This window comes from Leguminivora glycinivorella, chromosome 8 (genome assembly GCF_023078275.1).
Source record: "Leguminivora glycinivorella isolate SPB_JAAS2020 chromosome 8, LegGlyc_1.1, whole genome shotgun sequence".
NCBI lineage: Eukaryota > Metazoa > Arthropoda > Insecta > Lepidoptera > Tortricidae > Leguminivora > Leguminivora glycinivorella.
Window position 1 is genome coordinate 23,762,269 of NC_062978.1, and position 17,124 is coordinate 23,779,392.

Genomic DNA, 17,124 nt, shown 5'->3' on the forward strand with positions numbered 1-17,124 from the left:
GTGTCCATGTATGGAGTAGGCAGTCAACTCGTTCAAGCACTGAAATCTCTTTATGAGGATTCCAGTGCTTGCGTGAGAATAAACGGGTCATACACTGAGTGGTTTAGCATCGAAAAGGGTGTTAGACAGGGATGTGTAGCGTCGCCGTGGCTGTTTAATTTATTCATGGATAGTTGTTTGCAAGATCTGAAAGATTATGATTGTGGGTTGAGAATGGAAGGGTTACTGGTCAAATGTCTCCTATATGCCGATGACCTAGTATTACTTGCGTCGTCGGCCGAGGAGTTACAACTGATGGTAACAAGAGTGCATGCATCCTTCGAGAGGAAAGGAATGAGAATGAATGTCAGTAAGACGAAAGTAATGGTATTTGAAAGAGATGAGATTATGACAGATTGCGAAATTGAGATCGATAATGAAAGTTTGGAACAAGTGAAAGAGTTTGTGTATTTGGGAACGTTGTTTACAAGGGACGGTAAACATGGAAAAGATATTGAAAGGAGAGTGAATGCTGGGAATAGAGTGAATGGAGCACTAAACGCTTTTATGGGCAGCCAGAAAGTGTCGCAAAAAGCACGTCTGGCGGTGCATAGAGGAGTTTTGGTGCCTACACTTATGTATGGTAGTGAAAGTTGGGTGTGGGAGAAAAGACTTCAAAGTCAAGTGAATGCCGTAGAAATGAGAGCGTTAAGAAGCATGGCTGGTGTAAAGTTGAGTGATAGGATCAGAAATAGCGTGATAAGAGAGAAGTGTGGAGTGGATGTAGATGTGGTGACAAAGATTGAGATGGGTATGTTAAGGTGGTTTGGGCATGTAGAGAGGATGGATGAGAGGAGATTAACGAAGAAAGTATATGAAAAAGGAGTGGAAGGGTCAGTTGGTAGAGGAAGACCTAGGCGAACTTTTCTTGATCAAATCGGGAAATATTGCAAAGAGGCCAGGTCAGAAGTACTCGAAACCGACGAGCGTGTATGAGAAATGTTATGAAAGTGTGTGAAGCGAAAGTGGTTTGTCAGGATCGTAGTAAATGGAAATCCGTGATCTCTGCCTACCCCTCTGGGAAACAGGCGTGATTGTATGTATGTATGTATGTTTTGATTCCCTTGCGAGTACTTGCGAGTAAGTTTGATTTTGTTACAGCTTAAAGGTATTATAGACCTGAGTATTTGGTATGAATTTCAATTTAATACCTCTACGCGTTTATGAGGAAATGGGTAGTAAGGTTAAAATTATTAAAAAAAAATATATTATGTGATGTAACTAAAAATTTATGGTTTTCGTAATTTTTCCTTTATCTATGCTATAAGACGTTGCTTCGTACCAAATTTCAAGATTCTGAGTTCACGGGAAGCACCCTGTAGGTTTTGATTCCCTTGCAAGTGTCGAAAATTTGCGGCATAAACGGCTCTATCTTATGATTGCGTTGGCTTAGAAGTTTGATTTTTTCACAGCTTCAAGGGACAGTAGACCTGAGTAATTGATATAAATTTCAGCTTCATACCTCCACGCGTTCCTGAGAAAAAGGGTCTTGACAGACGGACGGGCGGACAGACGGACAACAAAGTGATCCTATAAGGGTTCCGTTTTTTCCTTTTGAGGTACGGAACCCTAAAAAACACGAAAAACACTCACTTCATTTTTTTTTTACTATAAATTAGTATACTCATTACTACTACTAGCCGAGGCGAAGACGTGGCCTACGATGGAGCTCGCTCAGAAGTACCGCGCGTATTTGCCCGGAAATGACGGGTACCAAACTTTATCCCACAGTTTAACTTAGCAGGAAGTTTCATTAAATATGGCGTGATAATAATTCCCCACTCCCTAGAGTGTAGCCTACTACATCCCTTACACGAGTGTATAACGGACATGTTGCCCACTTGACGGCATTGTGTGTATGACATTTCCTTCCGGTTGGCGGACTTTGTCCAGTGGCTTAAGTATTGTTTGGTATTGTTAAGAAAATACTTAAATATCACATGGAAACGCTTTTTTACAGGTAGACTCAGAGTTAGTATCGGTCCAGAAATACTAAGAGCAAAAAATATTACGCAGTTTAGAAACACTGCAAAAAAGTATATGTTTTTTAGGGTTCCATAGTCAACTAGGAACCCTTATAGTTTCGCCATGTCTGTCTGTCCGTCCGTCCGTCCGTCCGTCCGTCCGTCCGTCCGTCCGCGGATAATCTCAGTAACCGTTAGCACTAGAAAGCTGAAATTTGGTACCAATATGTATATCAATCACGCCAACAAAGTACAAAAATAAAAAATGGAAAAAAATGTTTTATTAGGGTACCCCCCCTACATGTAAAGTTGGGGCTGATATTTTTTTTCATTCCAACCCCAACGTGTGTTATATTGTTGGATAGGTATTTAAAAATGAATAGGGGTTTACTAAGATCGTTTTTTGATAATATTAATATTTTCGGAAATAATCGCTCCTAAAAGAAAAAAAAGTGCGTCCCCCCCCCTCTAACTTTTGAACCATAAGTTTAAAAAATATGAAAAAAATCACAAAAGTAGAACTTTATAAAGACTTTCTAGGAAAATTGTTTTGAACTTGATAGGTTCAGTAGTTTTTGAGAAAAATACGGAAAACTACGGAACCCTACACTGAGCGTGGCCCGACACGCTCTTGGCCGGTTTTTTATGAAATAGGCAGCAGACGAGCTGCCTGATGCGAAGCAGTCATCGCCGCCCATGGACATAAGCAACATCAGAGGAGTCACTTATGTTTTTAACGTCACAATAATCAGTATATATATTATATTACATAGTATAAAACAAAGTCGCTTTCTCTGTCCCTATGTCCCTATGTATGCTTAAATCTTTATAACTACGCAACGGATTTTGATGCGTTTTTTTTTTTAATACATAGAGTGATTCTAGAGGAAGGATTACATGCTGGTATAGTACCCGTGCGAAGCCGGGGCGGGTCGCTAGTATATTATACAAAAATAAATTAATATATAATAAGTATTTTATTCGTTCAATTGATACCAAAATATTTAATTACTACTAAGTACACTAAAACATAATAAATAATAAACTAAAACTAACTTAAACTATAACTAACTACTATTTATAATAATTTAAATAAAAATATTGGAAACTTTGATTTGAGTGCTAGATGACGATATACTTACTTATTTAGATAAATACATACTTCTATACAAACAAGTCTCTTGACACAGGTATCTTGTATACTTAAAAACAGACACCATCATGTAAAAAAAAAAAATCTAAACAACACAACAACACAACAATCAATTCTAACAATCTGTTTGTTCTAATATTGTATTGTAATTAATTACTAATTATTACTATTGACGTGTAAATTGGTTTTACAAATAAAATATTATGATTATGATTATACTTAGAAAACATTTAAGCATGCTTACTTGTATAAGTTTCGATGTGCGAGGTGGGTGATCATTTTGAAACCGTGTTCCTGAACTAGTATAATTTAATATCCTAAGAAACATCATGGGTACTATTGTTTACCATGTTTCCTTTATGGTGACATGATTTACGAACCACTTCCCCTTTAAGTCCCCTTTTTTTTTATTTTTTTTTTTTAACCTTACCATCGTGAATAAAGATCCCTATTTCACGTATACCAATAAGGGAAAAATTTAAAAACGATTCATTTTTAATTAAAACAATATGTGACCCAGTGGAAGAGACACTTTTTTCATACAAAAGTGAGGGACAGCTATGTCCACTGGGTCACTGCTCGAAACAAAGTTATAAAATAGGAAATCCTATAATTACATGTTGTATTGCGTAGCTGGTATATTTGTCTTTAATATAATAAGTATACATTAATTAGACTAAATCCCAATTAAATTTTCTGACCACATGTAGTCGAAGTATGCGAAATTTTGCTGGCAAAGAAAAGTTGATTCACCCAAGAAATATTGTGTTTAGAAGTTATTTCTTTGTTAGAAAGATCATTCATCATCCTCCTTGCATTATCCCGGCATTTGCCACGGCTCATGGGAGCCTGGGGTCCGCTTTGACAACTAATCCCAAGATTTAGCGTGGGCACTAGTTTATACGAAAGCGACTGCCATCTTCCAACCCGATGGGTAACTAGGCCTTATTGGGATTAGTCCGGTTTCCTCACAATGTTTTCCTTCACCGAAAAGCGAGACTGGCAAAATCAAATGACATTTCGCACGTAAGTCCCGAAATACTCATTGGTACGAGCCGGGTTCGAACCCGCGACCTCCGGAACGAAAGTCGCACGTACTTACCGCTAGCATGCGCTAGCGTACTTAGCGCATAGTTTCTTTTAATGATCACTTTATCTTTTCAGAATTTAATTAAAAATTTACTCTTTTTCTAAATCAGAATCAGGCTGCTTATATCAGTAGGTGCTTTACTCTCGAGTTGGCTCTCCGGGTTTCAGCGCAAGTGAACCGAGGTACACTGGGTGCATTAACTCTTCGATCTGTGCAGGAAAGTACCGGATGCAACGTCATTTCACACTGCTTACACCATGTAAGGCAGGAATGTGTAGGGTGACATTTTTTTTTTGCAATTAGTCAAATATTTCGACTTTGAAAGACTAGGTTGTCTAGCCAAAAATAAAATTAATACGATACGCAGTTAGCTCTGTCGCAAAAATTCGAGAGGGATAGGGGGGTAGTTACGAAGCGCCAAGGAGCATGGATGTCATCGACTAAATTAAAATTTTGAAAAAACCCCCGACCGCGACATAGTGGACCTATTTTTAAGAAACATGGTTAAGAACACTCCCGACTAACTCAGCTTTAAAAAAAAAAAACTAAATCTAAATCGGTTCATCCGTTCGGGAGCTACGATGCCACAGGCATACACACACAGACAGACAGACAGACAGACGGACGGACGGACGGACGGACGGACGGACGGACGGACGGACGGACGGACGGACGGACGGACGGACGGACGGACGGACAGACAGACAGACAGACAGACAGACAGACAGACAGACAGACAGACTCGTCAAACTTATAACACCCCGTCCTTTTTGCGTCGGGGGTTATAAATTTAATAATAGAGGCCCAGGCAAAATAAGAGACAAAAGCACATCATTAGAAAAACTTAAGGCACCCGACACGTAGTTCGCAAGGGAGTCAAATTAACCATGCAGTCTGTATCGGGGGGTATATTGGAGTGTCAATGTTATGGCTGAAGACTGTCTGCATGAAATACGTTGGAGAGATGAAGTCCCGAAAGACCACAGTGAAGAGTTGAAGGACATGATGAAGACCTCGGTGTTGTTCACTGGACAGAAGCGGTTTTAGCTTAGACAAGGAAGCATAAGCTGTATATGTTTTGACGACCGGTCTGGCCTAGCGCGTAATGACCCTGCCTGCTACGCCGCGGTCGCGGGTTCGAATCCCGGTAAGGGCATTTATTTGTGTGATGAGCACAGATCCTCCTGAGTCATGGATGTTTTCTTTGTATATAAGTATTTGTATATTATACATATCGTTGTCTGAGTACCTGCAACACAAGCCTTTTCTTGAGCTTACCGTGGTACTCAGACAATCTGTGTAAGAATGTCCTATATTTATTTATTATTATTTATTTATTTATTATTTATATGTGAGTGTGCACGGGAAAACGTCCCACTTTGTCGATTGCTATAAAGCCGCTTTGTCAGTTTATTCATATAAAGATACAAGTAAATCTCACCTTAATAGTAACCGACAAAGTGGGACGCTGTACTAAATACACTCACATATGATATCAGAGGCCAAGATATAATTTAGTTTGTCGCGCCGCATCAGTTAGTGCGATTTCAATTTTACTCTTTGTCATAAAATCGTCGTCAAGAAAAATTGTTAACAGGCAACTTGCCAGATATGGCCCACAACTAGACTGAGTTTCTTCAGAAAATTTTCGCCCGGTACGGGATGAACCTGTGTGATATTTAAAAATGTTGTAAAAAAAACCGGCCAAGAGCGTGTCGGGCCACGCTCAGTGTAGGGTTCCGTAGTTTTCCGTATTTTTCTCAAAAACTACTGAACCTATCAAGTTCAAAACAATTTTCCTAGAATTTCTTTATAAAGTTCTACTTTTGTAATTTTTTTTATATTTTTTAAACGTATAGTTCAAAAGTTAGAAGGGGGGGGACCACGGGGGGGCGCACTTTTTTTCCTTTAAGAGCGATTCTTTCCGAAACTATTAATATTATCAAAAAACGATTTTAGTAAACCCTTATTTATTTTTAAATACCTATCCAATCACACGTTGGGGTTGGAATGAAAAAAAATATCAGCCCCAACTTTACATGTAGGGGGGGGTACCCTAATAAAACATTTTTATCCATTTTTATTTTTGCACTTTGTCGGCGTGATTGATATACATATTGGTACCAAATTTCAGCTTTCTAGTGCGGATGGACGGACGGACGGACGGACAGACAGACATGGCGAAACTACAAGGGTTCCTAGTTGACTATGGAACCCTAAAAAAGTAAACCCTACATAAAAATGTAGCCTGCAGTGTACTCCGCTGGGGTAATTGTGTGTCACAGGCACACCGCGTCTCTATTGCCACACTACTGCTCTGCACCTGTGGTATTATCTAGTTTACTCGCGAAAGTATTACATTTATTTATTCTATATAAAAATCTACAATAGGTACAAATAGGTGGACTTAAAAGCATTACGAGATGATTTTTGTCATCCTGACTATCCATCTATCTTATTCCTAGTTTTATCCCAGCATTATGTCATTGAATAAAGTCAAAATAACTGCTTTAAAATTGATAAAAGTAGGTGAATCTAGTAATAAAGATGATTTACCACCTGTGGAACTACTGGAAGCAGTGATAAACGCATTTTTTGCGTTGTAGTTTCCTCGCTATAGTGAGGGGAAAAGTTTTGTGTTACACTCGGGTGCAAATGTATTTTTTACTTCTCGTGTGTTAAAAAACTCGCATTTTCAGGATTCTATTCTCGAACTTCAACTATAGAATCCTTTCACTTGCTCGTTTTTCAATTCCACACTCGGCGTTAAAATACAACTTTGCCCCCTTGTATAACAAATAACTATTACTTCTCGTGTGTTAAAAAACTCGCAAGTTCAGGACTCTATTCTCGTACCACTCGCTTCGCTCGTGGTTCAATTATAAAATCCTTTCACATACTCGTTTTTAAATTCTACACTCGGCGTTAAAATACAACTTTGCCCCCTTGTATAACAAATAACTATTATCGCATTCGGCCCGTGTGTGTCTTTAAAACATATTTACATCATGTTTTTAATAGTTTCTTGAAATTATTAGGTTGTTCAGGATGTTCTACGCCTACTCGCACGTCTTAGCTAAACTAAAAATAAATTGCCATTACCAATTTCTCAGATATTCTTCCACAAGTGTGCCCTCCATTATGGCGATATTAACAATTTGGTATTTCGATATTACACAAACCTTCGCGAAGGGTTTTCGCGGATGAGTGGCTCTCAAATTGGCCCTTAGATTATTGAAGCTATAAATTTTGTGGACAATGAGAAACTTGCCTTTTGAAGGTACTATGGGTATAATATTCTACGTAATATGTAACTTTGTTATAATTGCTTATAATGTCATGCAAACTACCTGAGTTTATTACAGTGTGGTCGAAATAAAACTACAAAAAATACAAAAACGTACATTTTACAAGTAATAGTAAACTAGAATCTAAACTTAGGAAAACTCAAAAATAACTAAGAAATTTTACATAAAGTAGTGATTTTAGCATAAAATAGCCGAAGGATTCGACCAATGAAATTTTATTAAGAAACCTATTACAATTTTAACCCCCGACGCAAAAACGACGGGGTGTTATAAGTTTGACGTGTCTGTGTGTGTGTACGTCTGTCTGTCTGTTTGTCTGTCTGTCTGTGTGTGTGTGTGTCTGTCTGAGGCATCGTAGCTCTCGAACGGATGAACCGATTTTGATTTAGTTTTTTTTTGTCTGAAAGCTGAATTAGTCGGGAGTGTTCTTAGCCATGTTTCATGAAAATCGCCCCACTATGTCGCGGTCGGGGGTTTTTTCAAAATTTTAATTTTGTGGTTAGGTTATATATGTAACTCCGTATGTTAGCAAAATAATTATGCTGTTTTTGTAGAAATGTATGTACAAATACTTATCGTGTGTCTCCTCGGCCCAAGTACGAGTAAGTATGACGAATCATATCGATTTTGAGTTGGAGTTGCAATAGGTTACAATTGTTACAAAGACTGTTTTACATCCAGCCGGCCCCATACCTGTTTTCCACTGATGTACGGTCAGCCAATTGGAACCCTAGGCCACTATAGAACTATGTCACAGTGACGTTATAAATCAGATTGTAAGAAATCTCTTACTGCTTGTCATTTTGACATGGTTGTAGAGTGGCCTAGGGTTCCAATTGGTTGACTGTACCTAATCTACTCACGTGATTTAGATATTCATATAAGGCGCTCAAAATTGCTTCGACATAAAATTCATCAAGCATTTCAATACCACTTACTTACTGCAAGAAATTCAGGCAGGCAATTATGGTCGCGCGATAAATGGTAAAACATCTGGCCGTCCATATCGCACTTACTAATAGTGCAGAGGTGTGTAAGCTCGTAGCTACTGGAAGCATGTGAGGAGTGGATATAAAAAAAAAACATCGTTTTCAAATAGCTACATCAGCACAGTTTTAAAAGTACCGTAACCATTAAACCCGTAGCGGCGTATTATTACGCGATACTGTAATTTAGCCTGAAACCCGTAAACAGTCTTGGCAGGCTGCGAGGCTTCTGAAATTGGCCTATTATGGAAATGTACTCGATACGCCGCATGCAAGCGGCAAGGCTGCGGTGAACTGAACCACAGTATAACAGACTACTATACAGTATGGCCATTCTCTGTCTCCCGAAGTGACCCCTTGGCGCTGCGTAGAGATGTGGCCTCGCTCTGCATTTTCTATCGCATGTATAACGGGGAGTGCTCCGAGGAATTGTTCGGATTAATCCCTACCGCTTCTTTCCGCCATCGCCCTACGCGACAACATTTCCATCGTCATCATCTAGATGGCTGGCAGTCCTCAACTGTGCGTTTCTCCAGAAACTTCCTGACCCGCACAGCTAAACTGTGGAATGAATTGTCGCCTGCGGTATTTCTGGACCGATACGACCTTCAAATCTTCAAGAAAAGAGCGTACACCCATCTTAAAGGCCGGCAACGCACCTCCAACACCTCTGGTGTTTCGGGTGTCCATGGGCGGCGGTGATCGCTTACCATCAGGCGACCTGTCTGCTCGTTTGCCTCCTATCCCATAAAAAAAAAAGTGCCACCCATCCGCTCTCGGTTACCTCACAGTTGCCGCCCAGACCCAGTGTAACGCGACCAGTCGACCTGTCATATCTCACTCATACAAGCATGGTACGCGTTCACGTACACGAGCTTAGACTGTGTGCGCAGGAACGCGTTTGTTTCATATATTAGATCGCCATTGTCCGAGGTTGAGGAATATTTCATTTTCATTTCATTTTCATTTTCATTTTTGCTTGTGCGGTGAACTGAACAATCGCTTCTTAGAGTTCTTAGTGTATTATTGCGGTGTCTACTTGTATAGCGATTGAATCTACATCACCATCCTCCTTGCGTTATCCCGGCATTTGCCACGACTGGAGCCTGGGGTCCGCTTTGACAGTTGTTAGTTAATCCCAAGATTTGGCGTAGGCACTAGTTTCTACGAAAGCGACTGCCATCTGACCTTCCAACCCGAAGGGTAAACTAGACCTCATTGGAATTAGTCCGGTTTCCTCACGATGTTTTCCTTCACCGAAAAGCGACTGGCAAATATCAAATGACATTTCGCACATAAATTCCGAAAAACTCATTGGTGCGAGCCGGGGTTCGAACCCGCGACCTCCTGAACGAAAGTCGCACGTACTTACCGCTAGGCTATCAGCGCTTCTTTTGGTCGTTGAATCTACAGAAAGGGAATATAATTAGTAAGTAATTTGTGGCACAAGTTTTTTATAGAACGTTCCCAAAACATCTGCCTAATACAAAATTTACTGATCGCCGTGGTAAGAAGACCTATAATTTCTCCCTTCAAGATTCTACCAATCGGCATCGGTAAAACGTAGGTCTCGAGTTCGAATCCCGGTAAGGGCATTGATTTGTGTGATGATCACAGATATTTGTTCCTTAGTCATGGATGTTTTCTATGTATAATTATAATGTATATCCATACTAATATTATAAATGGGAAAGTGTGTGTGTCTGTTTGTTTGTCCGTCTTTCACGGCAAAAAGGAGTTACAAATTGTCGTGATTTTTTAAGTGGAGATAGTTGAAGGGATGGAAAGTGACATAGGCTACTTTTTGTCTCTTTCTAACGCGAGCGAAGCCGCGGGGAAAAGCTAGTTATATATATATCGTTGTCTGAGTACCTGCAACACAAGCATTCTTGAGCTTACCGTGGGACTCAGTCAATCTGTGTAAGAATTGTCCTATAATATTTATTTATTTATTTATATATATTTCATATAATGTACCTATTTTCTGGTAACAAAGTCCAGTAAACACAATTCTCTATGCATTTCCCAAAACACAATACCAAATTAATGCCTATATGATTAATGCCTATATCCGACTATAGACATATTCGAATGTAGCTTACCCTCCTTTAAAAATAAAATCATGAAAATCTTTTACACATAATCCATAAGCTGCGTTCATATGTCTAGTCAGTAATGGCAATTACGAACATGTTTATGTCTATGATAATTTCTACTTTCTACTTAGTTTAGTTTAGTTTTAAGTTACCTCTGTATGTAATATGTATAAGTTATAGGCCAGCTCAGTACTTTAGTAAAATTGTAATGTATTTTTCTATTAACCCTTTAACTCGCAGTGTCAAGTATACTTAACACGAGATTCAAAAAATTATTGCAACGTAATTTTCACTTTATTTCAGTACTTTTATGAATAAAATAATAGTGTAAACCCTAACGTATCTTCGACAAGTGAAATCATTGCCTAGGCGCATATATTTCGAAAGTTATTGTCAGGATCACGAAGTGACAGCAATCAGCCTTGGGACACTAGAAAATTATAAATTTCTAAAAAATATTTATAACAAAGATATTTATTTACACACCATTACAATGTGTTCTTAGGTATATTTTCTTTATGTTATTATATATTTCTAATAATATAGACGCCCAATGAACACTAGACAGAGCTACAAATATGCGTGTTAAGTATGCTTAGCTTTGCGAGATTCTTAGAAATGTACTTATTGGTACGCATGTTAAGTATACTTAGCATTGCGCCGCTATGAACAAAGTACATTATTGTTAGGCTGTTAAGTAATTTTAACATTGCGAAGATAAAGTTACCATGAGTGAAGACGTATCATATATATATTTTTATGTTTGTTTCGATATAATCTATATATTTGTAATGTGTTTTATATATTGACACTGTGCGTGGGTGTTTTTTGAATGATGCATGTGTTTTTGTCTGGTTTTTGACCTTATAGCAAAATAAAATGGAGAATTGAAGAACTTCTGGAGTTCGAGCCTCTAGAGTAACACCCCCTTATCTGGCAGCAATAATGAAGAAGAGCATATAAATCAATCTGACATTTCAATTGCGAGATCAGACAAGATACCATACCATAATTATGTTCTTAAAGGACTAAATTTAGTTCAGATGATGAAGTCAAGCACCTTGTCTTCTCTTTTTCTCAGGTGAAAAAATGACTTTAACCCTGTAATTTGAGAATTACCCTAATAAATCTCATTGCCAGTGTTTAAATGATCAACTTTTCTATTACTACGAACACTTTCTGCCGACAAAGACCAAGAACATAAACACTCAAAGCGATTTTACTGACACTCTTTTTCAATGACAGAATACGAGGCAGACATCAATGTTTCCCGAAAAACAAAACAAAGAAATGAGGCTTTTAAAGTTTTTTGTATTTGTACGTGCTGGCGTATCTGAAATTTTCAATGTTTCACTGAATGGTTGCTGTATCGGAAACAAGCCGCTGCTACGGAAAATACCATGCCCCTAAAAAAATTTAGATTACAACTAGCAGTCATATAATCATCCTTGACCTATCGTGGTTTATGGCATCAACTAATCTCAATGATTGGTATAAGCATTAACTTTTAGAAAACCAGACTAGAATTTATTGGGATTAATTCGGTTTCCTTAAAAATTTTTTTGTTCAGCGTAAAGCGACCAACTAATATCAAATGATTATGTCTCCGCGACTTCCAGATTCAAATAAATTCGCACGTTCTTACCGCTAGGCTTTACCGATATTACAACTAGCAATTAAGCTGATAAAACACAGGGCAAAGCCTAACCAATTGCATTTGTCAGAAAGGCAAACGGTAGTTCCTAGACTTTCAAGAAAGACACATTCAGGAAACCGGACTAATCCCAACTAGCCCTAGTTTACCGTCTGGAGTGGAAGCACAGGCATTGGCTTTCATGAAACTAGTGTCTACGCCAAAACCTGTGATTGGTTGCAAAAAACGGACTCCAGGCTTTCAAGAGCCGTGGCCAAATGCTGGAATAATGCAAAAATACACGAGTTTTATGATTTATAGTTCAGTAGGTACGATGGTACATGACGTGACCCTTGCTGGTGTATATCTTTTACGGTACATGTAGGTATTGCAAAGTTGGGAAAACAAACATTTAGGGTTCAAATTGCAAATTAAGATTATGCCTCGTATCAAACCAAGGTAAGTTGACAGCTCTTTTGATGGCACAAACTCCACAAGTGTCATTTACACGTCAAACTTCAATGAAATTATGACGGTTACTTCACCCTTGAACATGTGGATCTATCAAAACTACTGCCAACTTAGCTTAGTCTGACTCTGGAAGTGAATATAAATTGTATTTCGACGTTTAAAGTTACTCCATAAATACTTTTAACATAAAAACTCATTTTTTTTAAATTAGTTATCTCTCTAATCCGTTCGCAATGTCAAGAATACTGAACATTGGTTATGAAAAGTTATTTGCTGAAAGTTGGGCAATGTCAAGTATTCTTAGCATATGTTTTCTAAAACATAACACACAAAATATTTTTTTTATTATTTTTCTGTGGTTCATATTACCCCTAAGAACTCATTTATGTGCTTGAAACCAGAAAAAAATAGAAAAAAATTTTTGAGCGTTAAAGGGTTAATGTCTGTAACTTGTTTTGTGAGCCAAATAAATAAATTAAAAATTAAAATTAAAATATATGATGAGAAATAGCAATTGAAAACTGAAAATTAAGAAAAGAACTTAATTTCTACCGCAATCTGATAAGACAATTATACTCTTAACCTCTTAGCTAAGTAAGTCCACGTAAATTTATTGCCCTAGCCGAATTGAAAAACTTTCCGCTTTTTGCATTCAGGAGGTAATGTGTCAGAGATAGCGGCACTTGAATTTATTCGCGTAATTTAGATGCCTACTTACAAGTGAAGTACTATAACTTTCATATAAAACTGTTTACTAAATTTCAGGCTAGGTGGCGCTGTACCGAGAGCGGTGATTTCTACATCGCGCTATCAAAAGTTTTATAGAGGATATATAAGAGTATAAGGGTATTGAAAGTATTTTATCTGGCTTTATTTGTGGCTAGTTATTTGTGAAGTATATGAAGCCAGGAACACTAGGATATCTAATTAAAAAGGCAAATGCACGTCCGTTCGTAATTAAGATGTATTTCGAAAGTGAATGTACAACTACCACCAAATTGACAATAAACATTTTTATAAAAATCTTAACCTACCCGCTGGGTCACTGACCGGCGATCAGCTGTGATACATGTCTATGTATATTGCTATACATGTACATATATCACACCCTACCACTTAACTAAGACTAAACACCTAAAGCTTATTGGTTTAATTATTAATCGTAGACAAGCATAATTTATCAGTTTTTAAAAGTTTGTTATAAAGGTACAAAATAAAAATTCATTGTGGCACTCCGTTTGTTTACATCTTAATGGCGTTTCCATAAACGCTTACAAGCCTGTATTGGCCCTAATCGATTGTCTTAATCTGTTATTCATTTATGTATGTATAAGGATGAGATAAAACACAATTTATCCAATACAGGCCCGCATTTTCTTATCTACTTATAACTAAACTATTACTAAACAGAAGCTAAGTAACTTAATGTTTATTATCAAGCCATAGGTGGCGAATGCGATATTATACCTTATTATGATTGCTATTGGAGTATAAATTTAAACCAATACATTGTATGTTATACAGTACGGGGTCAATATAATACGGGATTACCATATCTTTCTACGGGTACTGGCACTCGTTTAGGAATAGGATCGGGCGGCACAGAGGCGGACTCCGGTGGCGCACGCGGTGCCGTTCCGTTCTCCTGGCTATCACCCGGGTCCGTCGCTGGGCACGCCGTTATAGCCAAGCGTGAGTTGTTGCGTAACTGATCTATATGCCTTTTAATAATTTGACCGTCTTCCCTTTGCACCAAATAATTTCGCGAACCTAACTGCTCCGTAACGGTCCCGCTAACCCATTTCTCCCCTTTGCTAAAATTCCTAGCCCAAACATTCTCACCCACCTTACACGACCTCGAGGCACCCCCAGCGTTTTCGCGTTGACGGAGTTGCGCGTTACGCGCACTGTCGCGTGCCGCGGCGCCAGCGTCAGCGCGCAGTAAGTCCAATCTCGTGCGTAAACCTCTTCGCTGCAGCAACCTAGCCGGCGACTCCTCCGTGCTGCTGTAGATAGCATTCCTGTATGCCAGTAAATATGACTGAAGCGCCGTGTCCACGTCTTGGTTATCGCGTAGAGCCTTCAAAATTGTTCGTTTGACCAGCTTAACTGCGCCTTCCGCGGCCCCGTTGGAGGACGGATGATACGCCGGGGAGTAGGTGTGTTTTATGCCATTCAATTGCATAAAATTGGCCAGTTCAGCACTAGTGAAAGGAGGGCCATTGTCTGATACCATCATTTTAGGTAGGCCGAAATGCGAAAACATCTCCCTTAAAACTTTGATGACCTCCTCCGCCGTCGTCCTTGTCATTTGTTTTACTTCTAGCCATTTTGATGTTGAGTCAATGACCACTAAAAAAGTCATTCCGTTTAGAGGTCCTAAGAAATCCATGTGCAACCTACTCCAAACTTCTTCAAGATATGGCCAAGCTTGAGGCGCCGACTTGGCTGGAGCCGATGCTTCCAAGGCACATGTGGTGCATTCCCGACACGCGTTCTCGATTTCAGCATCGATACCGGGCCACCAAACATAGCTTCGGGCCAGACTTTTCATCTTGACCACTCCAAAATGGCCCGTATGCAACTCACGTAGCACGTCATTTCTTAACGTAGTGGGTATCACCATTCTGTATCCCCACATGACACATCCTCCTTCTGAGTATAGTTCATGCCGCCTTACCCAATACGGCTGCAGCGCTGGATCATCACACTTCGCCGGCCACCCTGACTGTAAGTACATAACCACTCTTCTTAATACGTCATCTGTTTTCAAATTGGATCTTACTTGCTCACTGGTGATTGGTAAGAACTCCTGAACGAATTTCACATACGTTACCTCTGTTTTGTCAGCTGCCTGCTTCCCCACTGGTAACCTGGAGAGTGCGTCAGTCCATTTTTGTCCGTAGGCACGTATTCTATGTCGTAGTCGTATCCAGACAAAATGACCGCCCATCTTTGTAGTCTGCTCGCGGCCATTGATGGAATACCTCCCTTATCTCCAAATATGGAAACCAACGGCTTATGATCGGTCCTCAGTAAAAACCTCCGGCCGTACAGGTACTGGTGGAATTTTTTAACACCGAACACAATTCCCAAGGCCTCTCGTTGAATCTGAGAATAATTTACCTCTGCCGCATTGAGCACTCTGGACGCGTACGCAATAGGCCTTTCCGTGCCATCTGGCATCTGGTGAGAAATTACAGCCCCCACTCCGCTAGCACTCGCATCCGTCGTCAAACATAACGGCAGTTCAGGGTCATAGTGAGCCAGAACAGAACTGGAAACCAAACAACGCTTGACGGCATTAAACGCTTCCGTACATTCCTTGGTCCAAATAAACGAGACTCCCTTCCTTAATAATTGGTACAAAGGGGATAGCGTCATACTTATATTTTTGACAAATTTGCCATAGTACATAATCATTCCTATGAATGAGCGCAGCTCAGTTACATTGGCCGGTATTGCCATGTCCTTTATTACTTTAATCTTTTCCGGACATGTGTGAACCCCTTCTTTACTAATGCGGAACCCTAAATACGTCACCGACTCTGCGAAGAAAGAACATTTCTCTTTTTTTACCTTTAAACCAAATTTCTCAAGGCGACCTAGCACCTGGTGTAATGTACGCAAATGCTCGTCCCTGTCTACCCCCGTTATAATTACATCATCAAGGAAAACTCCTACTCGTGGTAAGTCCGCAAAAAGTTGTTCTAATTTTCTTTGAAATATTCCCGGACTCGATGATAGCCCGTAAATAAGCCTATTATACATATACAAGCCTTTATGTGTGTTTATTACGGTATATGGTTTCGATGTCTCGTCTAACTCGAACTGTGCGTAAGCTTGAGACAAATCTATTTTTGAAAACGTTTCTCCCCCATGTAATTTAACCAGCAGGTCCTCGACTCTAGGCAAAGGAAAACGGTCAATTTCTAAGCATCTGTTAAGAGTTAATTTATAGTCGCCGCAAATGCGAATACCTCCGTCACGCTTCACTACCGGTACAATCGGCGTGGCCCAGTCTGAAGTCTCGACCGGTGTGATAATACCTTCCCGCTCCAGCTGGTCCAACGCGCGCTCCACCGGCGCGCGCAGCGCGTACGCCAGCGGGCGCGCGCGCATGTACACGGGCGCGGCCCCGGGCGCACGCGCAGCGCCACCGTGCCGCCCGTGTACCGCCCGAGCCCGTCCGCAAAAACATCTTTATACCTACAAATCAATGAATCCATTGTAATTTCTGATTGGGTATCGATCTTATTGCAATCAAACTGCCCTAAACCAATTAACAATTCGTACAACCATTGCCTACCCAATAATGGATTTTTGCCCCCGTCGATAATGAATAAATCTAAAGGTATCTCTTTGTTTTTATATTTAACGATTG

At 39.6% G+C, this 17,124-nt stretch overlaps 1 protein-coding gene across 1 annotated transcript in view; it reads right to left on the bottom strand.

Moving 5' to 3' along the window:
* The window catches only part of LOC125229131 (uncharacterized protein K02A2.6-like), a 49,532-nt gene extending 32,670 nt beyond the window's left edge, over positions 1–16,862 (bottom strand). The window contains exons 1-2 of the mRNA XM_048133911.1: positions 16,721–16,862; positions 14,649–15,092 (exon numbers count right to left, since the gene is read on the bottom strand). Of these exons, the coding sequence (XP_047989868.1) occupies positions 14,649–15,092; positions 16,721–16,862 (586 nt within the window). The remainder of the gene's footprint in view (positions 1–14,648; positions 15,093–16,720) is intronic.
* Positions 16,863–17,124: the final 262 nt, after the last annotated feature.